We start from the raw sequence: 9,159 nt of genomic DNA on the forward strand, positions 1-9,159 counted from the left end.
ATAGCATTTCACCCAGGCTGACATTAGTTATCCCCTTCTGAATCATTAAGCTCCTGAACACATAAACCACATTTTGTCTTTGATTATCCCACACCTCAGCCTGACATATAGTGTCCTGGAAATAGCAGCTGCTTAATAAGCATCCATTTTCTTAAAATGACCTGTTAAAATCCACTTAAGCATTGCTTATCATGGCAATTGACTGGACACAAACTAATTGGCCATCAATAGGGAACACAACAGAATTCTATTTAGCCATGTAAAAGGAGGTTTCTCTGTACATACTGATATAGAATAATCTTCATGACATACTGTTCATTGAAAAAACGGCAAGACTGTAAAATATGCTACTATCTATATGAAGTAAATAAAATGTGTGTGTGTGTGTATGTACATAAGTAAATGTTTGTACAGGCTTGTATATATCTCTATACAAACACTTAAGAAACTGATTTCAGTTACTGTTTCTGGAATGTGTGACTGAGGACCAGAAGGAGGAAGACCTATGGAGACTTAATTTTTGCCACATTCTTTTCCTACTCTTTGAATTCTGTACTATGTGCATGTATTACCTACTCATAATAAATAAATAATTTTTGTCAAGCATCTATTACATGGGGGAGAGAAGATATTGAGCTGTTATTAAGTATTGGCATAAATTTCTCTTTTGGGTTAGCTAGAAAAGACCCTAAGAAATGTAACATGATTAGTCAATAATTGTACACAAATGAAGTGGTAGTTCTGAGACAGCTGGGATGGGCTCTGGATCCAAGGAAATATAAAAATAATAACAAAAACAATTTATATAGCTTTACTCTGTGTCAGGCACTGTTCAGGGTACTTTAAAAGTATTCACTCATTTAATCCGTACAACACTATGAAATGGGTATGTACTACTATCTTCCCAACTTTAAAGAAGAGGACCCTAAAGGTTAAGTGAACTGTCCAAACCACACAGACAATAAGTGGCAAGAGCAAACAGGAAATTTGGTTCCAGGGTCCGTTCTCATAGCCATTACATTATGTTGCTGATACCAAGGCAATTGTATAGCCAGCACTTAGTAGTTTATAAGTAATCAAAAAATACATTGGATAAATGGATGGATGGATGTGTGTATGGGTGAGTAGATTTGGTGAGTGAATGGGAGTAGATAGAGGGATGGTTAGGTTGTGAAAAGAATAAGGCTTTTGTAATCAGATAAATCTGGATTTGAAAATGATACTTCCCTTTATTTAACCCTGAAAAATATACCTAAACTCTATTGCTGTTTCCAAGCTATACTAGACTATGAACTCCGGGAAGGCCAGGACATTTGTCTTTCATTCTCTATTGCATTCCTAATGTCTAGAATAGTATCTGACAGATAGTAGATGTTCAGTGAATATTTATTGCCTGAATTTATAAACCAACAAATGTTAACTTTAAACCTATTTTGTTAGAGGATAATGAGAGAATTAATCGAGATAACATTTCACATAACTGGCACTTAATAGGTATGCTTCCTTCCCCTTTCCCCCTACTAAATTTACCTCATGAGCATTGAAGAAGGCACACATAACTGAGAATTGGGATATGTGGATTATTTTCCCAGTTACTGAGTAGTTGTGAGGTCTTGGGTCAAGTACCTTCCCTCTCTAAGATTCAGTTTTTACAATGTATAAAATGGTTGGTATTCAAACATTTTTGTGTGGGAGATAGGGAGAATGCAAGGTAAGCAAAAACCCTCTTCCAAAATCTTAAGCAACAGCTCAACATATAAAGCAAAAATCAAGGTGCTCTGGATAAATCAAAGGTGGGAGATCCAAATTCCTGCTTGCCCCTGCCCAGGCCCTCCCCTTGAGGTACTGCCATGGTAAACCAAATGCTCTAAGGCAGAGGGCTACAAACCTTTTCTGTAAAGGGCCAAATAATAAATATTTTAGAGTTTGCAGGTCATACGATCTCTGTCACAACTATTCAACTCTGACTTTGTATCATAAAGGCAGAATGTGCATGGCTATGTTCTAATAAAACTTTATATATAATAATAGAATTTGAATTTCATGTATGTCTGTCACAAAATATTCTTCTTTCAAATTTTCCCAACCATTTAAAAATGTAAAAAACATTGTTAATGTTTTTTATTGATTTTTAGAGAGAGGAAGGGGGAGAGAGAAAGAGATAGAAACACACCCCCTGCTAGGGATTGAGCCTACATCCCGGGCATGTGCCCTGATGGGGAATCCAACCATAACCTCCTGGCTCATGGGTTGACACTCAGCCACTGAGCCACACTGGCTGGGCCATCTTTATCTAACTTGTGGGCTGAATTTGACCAGTAGACTGTAGTTTGCTGACCTGATCTAAGGAGTTGGGCTAAATTATCACCAAGGTCATCCCGTTTGGACATTACAACTGAGGCAGTCCAGAAGCAACATGAGCAATGTAGAGAGTAAAGCCTGAAACTATACTGTTGCAGTGGAATTCCAGAAAGTACATAGCAGAGTGAATCAGGTCTGCTCTAAATTAGAAAGATAACCTCAAAAAGGAAAAGGCTCATGTTCTGCTCCTACCCTTCATTTCCCCAGACTAAACTACATTTTAAAATACTTTGTAGATCTCTGTTATTCATAGCAGAATCAAATCAACTGTTAAACTTAACAGTTGGTCATTCTATCTTGCCTATACAGAGATTTCTACCAACTCAAATACTGTGACTTTTATGAAGGTCACTTGAAATTTGGCATGGCATTTAGTTCAATATTTAATATTCTTCTCCAAAGCATTGGCATATAAAGTGGAGCAATAGGAGTGGACAACACTTAGTGCAGGCAAAGAAGGAGCACACTATCTTTAGATATTTTTTTAAAAAAACTAAAAGTCAAAGTATTTTTTATATCACCATGGACCAGAAATTTTAAACATCAGTAGTAAAATACTCTTCCCTGACAAAATATTTTGTTGGTCAAAGTTCTAAACAATTGTTACTACTGAGTTTTAATAATCTATATAAAGTTTCAAATTAGCACCTTTTATTACTTATCTTTTAATAATATTGTATTATACATGGAAGTCTAATTCAGAGAACTTTCAGTTATATATTTGCGCCCCTACCCAACACATACAGACTTTACACGTGTTTCCGCTTTGTAAATGTTTAGAATCATTCATGGCAGATTTTGGTGCATTTCTTTCTTTTTATTGATGAGAGAGAGAGAGAGAGAGAGAGAGAGAGAGAGAGAGAGAGAGAGAGAAAGAAGAAGAAGAAGAAGAAGAAGAAGAAGAAGAAGAAGAAGAAGGAGGAGGAGGAGGAGGAGGAGGAGGAGGAGGAGGAGGAGGAGGAGGAGGAGGAGGAAGAGGAGGAGGAGAAGGAGAAGGAGAAGGAGAAGGAGAAGGAGAAGGAGAAGGAGAAGGAGAAGGAGAAAGAAGAAGAAAGGAGGAGGAGGAGGAGGAGGAGGAGGAGGAGGAGGAGGAGGAGGAGGAGGAGGAGTGGGAGGGAGACACTGATTTGTTGTTCCAGTTATTTATGCATTCATTGGTTGATTCTTGTATGTGCCCTGACTGAGGATCAAAGCCCAAACATTGGTATTTCCAGAGGATGCTCTAAGCAACTGCGCTATCTGGCCGGGGACTTTGGGTGCATTTCTTGTCTGCAATTCCTCTAGTGCTATATTACAGCATTTAAATAGTAGCTTCAAAGTAAACAATGGTAGCCACAGTGATTGTTAAGCTAAAGGAACAGAATGTATGTTATTCAATTCTTTTGTTTATGTGACAAATTGAAGTTTTTGTGCTTAAAATCTAAAACAGCAAAAACAATATAAACTATGGTATACTATGTTTGTTCAGGAAGTACACATTTTAGATCATATTATATTAATGAATTTGTTTTTTAAATTGAAATTTAGTCTCCTTTTTCATTGTTAGCTATTTGAAAATTTTAAAAAATCAAGAAAATAAGTATTAGTGCTGGTGATTACTGAATTTTTTAATATAGAGAGAGTTCTGAAAATGATACATTCCAGATTTCACACATGTTAAGTATACCATATCCAGAATCCTAGAAAGCAAGGAACTGGTTCATTGGTAATCCACATTGACCCAACCGTCAATTAGCCCTACCACTGGCCAGAAGCCTGAAGCAGATAATTTGATTATTGACTTAGATATGAAACATCTTTTAATGAATCCACTCACCGTGTTCATTCTAGCCCCACACTCAAAACATCTGAGAATCAGATGAATTGTCAGAAAGGAGAAAGACCCAGGACTGGCATATTTTATTTTTTAAAGCAAACTTCGTGGCATTAGTTCATCCTTAAGGAAGTCCTTTTCCAAGATCATGTCTCTGTTCTTTTCTGACTCTTTCAGCACCATTTGAACTAATGATTCTGTGGAGCAGTGGGGAGGGGCAGTGGCAAGTCAGGAGACTAAGCTTTGCCTTCATGGAGCTGTGTGACCCTGTGTGAGTCTCTCTCACTCTTTGGGTCTCAGATTTCCTGTACAGATGACAAGGACTTGAAGGTCTTCTCATGCTCTGATCTTTTCTGGGTCTACAAACATTTAAAATAGCCTTGTTGGGATACCAGGGAAAGAGGGATATCTGAGAAAAAGAGTCTCTTGAAGCCCTGGCATAAAGGAATATAAACTGGATGCCTTCAGGAACCACTAAAACAGATGTATAAAGAAGAAGCCAGCTCCTCATAATACAGTCCTAGCCAACTCCAGATTCCCTCCTCCTTTCCAGAATGGGATAAACAAAAGAGTTAAACATCAATTTTTGCCCAACTGCTTCTGGCTACTTTCCTTCAGCTTTGGGTTGTGGGTGGCAGTACAGAAGTGTGAGCTGGCATGGCCATCAGTGTCTGCTGACCCAACCCAACTGCCCGCTAATACCCTCTTGCTCATGCCTCCCAGCTGAGGACAAAGGCATGGGGGCCTCCCACCCCCAGAATCTCTAACAAGACTTGAGCTACCCCTGAGTCAGAGAGGCATCAAGATGCAGCCACCACTTCCTCTCTGGAAGGGAAGTCATTCCAAGGTCTCCAGGTAGAGAAGGGAGCATTATGGCATAAAATTTACTGTTGGAAGATAATATTGAACACACACAAACCCACACTTCTTGGGTGGCGGTGGGGTTCTCTTAACTGAATGGAGTCCAGACCCATTTCCAGGATAGGGATCTCTGCAGCTATCTTTCCTTCACGAAGCCCCAAGTATTGACAGGGTGACCCCAGCCCAGGCAAAAAAGGGCTCCTGAGCTCCCCTAGACAGCTTCCCTGAGAGTGGCTTTTTGGCTCTCATGCCCTGGGACTAGCCAGAGTAAGGGGATACAGGGTCTATTAGGGGGACTATGCAACTCTCCCATACTACCTCCTCCACAATCCCAGGCTTTGTGACTGCTCCCTTCTTCCCAACCCCCTGCCAGCTGGCCTGCAGCCTGCAAGCCTCGCAGCTCACAGAGAGCCCCTCTGCCAGATCCCTTGCTTATTTAGCTTTCCAGGTTACCCCCACTATCATCCCACCCCAATCTCTGGGGTGGCGGGGAGACAGTAGGATTGCGGAGGAGGATGGGAGGGGGGCTTTCTTCGTTAGGCGAGCAAGGGCTCCTAAAATGGCCACAGCGAGCTCTCTGGTATCTCAAGGACAGCGGAGAGGGGAGGGCAGTGGGCAGAGGCTAGGGGGCTTACAGCAAGGCGGCTGGTGGAGGAGCTGGGGGTGGGGCTAGGGGACTGAGGCTCAAGCAGGGGAAGCCAGGGTTATATGCACTCACCATTCCTGATCCGCCCCTTATCCACTGCATGGTGCCTGCTTCTCCGAGGCCCTGGTGGCTGGCGCAGGTTGTCTGGGGTTGGCTGGTTTGGCAGGGCTGGAGCGAGGGAAAGCCCCAGCACCCTCTCCGTCTCCCCTCCTCCACAGTACTATGGCCCAATCCCCTCCGCCTTGGACCTTGCCTTCAGTCAGGCTGTTTCATCCCAGCCCGCAGGCTCTGCCTCTCTGCCTGACAGCTCTCAGCTCTCGGGGTGTTTGGTCACGGAAGAAGCGTGGGCGGCGGGGGCGGAGGGGGTGGCGGGGGGGGGGTCCCAACTGACTGCCTTTGTCTCAAGCCAAGGTTTGAGAACTGGGAGGTGGGGTGTAGGGATGTATTTAGAGGATGGGGGTGAATAACCTCGCCTAGGAGAGGACAGTTGCCACCTCTGCCTGCCTCCCACTGTGCTGGAGTTAGATGCTGTTTATTGTGGGGATCCCTAATTGTGTTGAGTCAGCGGAAAGTCCTCTCCAAAGTTGCCAGAGGTGTTGGACCAACCTCCTGATTAATAAGATCCTGCTCCAGTCGAGCTATGCCAGTACTATCCAGCCTCCCTCCCCCAGCCCTCCCTCTGCATACCCCCCTGGTGTCTCCTCTCCTAGTGGGTGTCTCCTCTCCTCTCTTTGGGTTTTCATCATCAAAATCACTTTCACTTCGCAGAACAACCCTATGGAGCATGTATTAGTATCTCCATTTTACAGATTAATAAATGGAGGATTAAAGTTGAAAGGGGGCTGTGTAAATTCACATAAAAAAAGATAAAACCTCCACTTTACCTTCTGAAGCTTTCCAAACTTTTTGTTACCACACACACACACACACACACACACACACACATTGTTCCAGGATTCTGGAAGGAGCTCACACCTTCAGGATTATAAAAGGTAGCTTGTCGATGGATGAATTTTCCATTTGCTTATTTTTCTGAGAATGAGTCAAATGAACATCAGCAAAACAGGCAAAGGGAGAAACCGCCCACCTTTTCATGATGCCCCTAACTCTGGCCATTGCAACCCAGACTGGCACCTTTGTACTTCCTTAGAGTTGGCATTGTTGGTCACATTCACACCCATTGTACCATACAATCCTTACAATAACCCTATGAGGTGGACATGACAGGGACTGTTAATTAGTCCCATGTTACAGTCATAAATACTGAAGCCCAGAAATTGAAAGACATCTGCTCAAGGTAAAACAGCCCTGAGAGGTGTACAAACAAATGCTGAATGGTCTTTTGGCAAAAGATTCCTGAATTAAATGGGAGCTTAGCCTTGATGACCTTTCAACTTCCTCCCAAGTCTGATAGTTGAGTAATCAGAGATTCTACAATGTTTTCCTCACTTTTTTTTCACCTCTGAGCTTTTACTCAGAACTGAGCCTCATGAATGAACTTCTCTTGATAATCAGTCCATTCAAAGTGTCATGACTCTCAAAAATCTTTAAGAGTCTGGCACTAGGCAGACTACCTCTAGGAAGTTTTCCCACAATACTCCAGGATACTGGTTTAACCATCTTTCATCTAACTCCCATAGTACTACCATTAGCCTTCTTAACTGAAAATGATCTTTTATTTACTAGTTATTGTAGGCTGAATTGTGTCCCCTAAATATTTGCATGTTGAAGTCCAAACCACCAATGCCTCAGAATTTGACTATATTTGCAATGAAATATTACTTGGCCATAAAAAGGAATAAAATCCTACCATTTGCAACAGCATAGATGGACCTGGAAGGTATACTCTAAGTGAAATAAGTCAGACAGAGAAAGACAAATGCCATCTGATTTCACTTATATCTGGAATCTAAAGAGCAAAACAAACAAACAAAATAGAAGCAGACTCATAGATACAGAGAACAGATTGATGATTGCCAGAGGGGAATGGGATTGGGGGATGGGTAAAAAAGGTGAAGGAATTAAGTACAAATTGGTGGCTACACAATAGTCATAGAGATCTAAAGTTATTACAATAATACTGTAATAACTATGTATGGTGTTAGGTGGGTACTTGAAATATTGGGGGAACCACATTGTAAAGTACATGATTGTCTAAACACTAAGCTGTACACCTGAAACTAATATAAAATAATATTGAATGTAAATTGTAATTGAAAAGTAAAAAAGAATGTGTATTTGGAGACAGGGTCATTAAAGCAGTAATTAATTTAAAATAAGATAACTACTGTGGGTCCCAATCCACTATGTCTTGTGTCCTTATAAGAAAAGGAAACTTGGACAATGATGGGTACAGAGGGAAGACCATGTGAAGACAAAGGGAGAAGGCAGCTATCTATAAGCCAATGACGGAGGCCTCAAAAGAAACAACCTTGATCTTGGACTTTTAACTTTCAGAATTGTGAGAAAATAAAATTCTGTTGTTTAAGCTATCCAGACTGTGGTACCTTGTTATGGAAGCTTTGGCAAACTAATACACTGGTATTTTTTGTTGTGTTGTGTTTTTTTTTTCAAAGCAGGGACAATGAATTACTCACATTGGTAATTCCTACAACTGGATGTATTGCACATAGGAGATACCCAATTAAAAACTTGGACTTTTTTTTGATAGATGCATTTATTCAACAATATTATTGACTGCCTATGTGCCAGATACTGTCATAGAGTCTCAGGATACAAAACAAAGTTTCTCATGGATCTTACAATCTACTTGAAATGGAGGAAAGATAAACAATAAATATGTAAACAAATAAGATAAAGTTTGACATGCTCTGATACAGATTGTGACATATGCTCTGAAGGATAGAAACCAATTTATATGATAGTGAATAGCTCTGGGGTTATGCAAGTTGCCTATATCAATTATAATCCAGTCAGGAAAATAGAGAGAACATTTAATACAGGTAACACATCATACAGGTAGATAAGGAGCCAAACAAGGGATGGCAAGACGAGCCAGAATTTAACACCCGTGAAAAACTCCTACCACTTCGAGAACTAGATGGATAATGGAAAAAGGTAATGTTACCATAACAAAGAAACTGATGCTAAACTAAGCTAATAGCATGGTATTTGTCTTTCTCTGTCTGACTTATTTCACATAGAGCAATACCCTCCAGATCCGTCTATGCTGTCGCCATTTCCAGAATATACCATTCTAAAGCAGTAGGTAGAGTAAATATCCTGGCTTCGTCTTCCTCTTGCCCACCAATCTCCGGCAGGTATTTTCTATTGAACAGAGAAATAAGACAGTATGGGATCCTAGGAAATTTACTTTTCAGGAGAAGAGTCAAGAATGAATCTGGAAGTGAGCATTCCAGTGTTATTGTCTGTGCTAGAGATTCTTGCAGAGGAAGAGATGTTGATTCCAGAGGCAAATAGGTTATTGAATCCAGTATGTCTTGAGTGCCTATTTATC

At 41.0% G+C, this 9,159-nt stretch overlaps 1 protein-coding gene across 1 annotated transcript in view; it reads right to left on the bottom strand.

Moving 5' to 3' along the window:
- The window catches only part of ARHGEF9 (Cdc42 guanine nucleotide exchange factor 9), a 224,594-nt gene extending 218,570 nt beyond the window's left edge, over positions 1-6,024 (bottom strand). Inside the window, exon 1 of the mRNA XM_081080792.1 lies at positions 5,754-6,024. Coding sequence (XP_080936918.1) covers positions 5,754-5,783 — 30 coding nt within the window. The 5' untranslated portion in view covers positions 5,784-6,024. The remainder of the gene's footprint in view (positions 1-5,753) is intronic.
- Between the last annotated feature and the right edge of the window lie 3,135 nt (positions 6,025-9,159).

This window comes from Myotis nattereri (genome assembly GCF_964212035.1).
Source record: "Myotis nattereri genome assembly, chromosome: X".
Classification (NCBI taxonomy): Eukaryota; Metazoa; Chordata; class Mammalia; order Chiroptera; family Vespertilionidae; genus Myotis; species Myotis nattereri.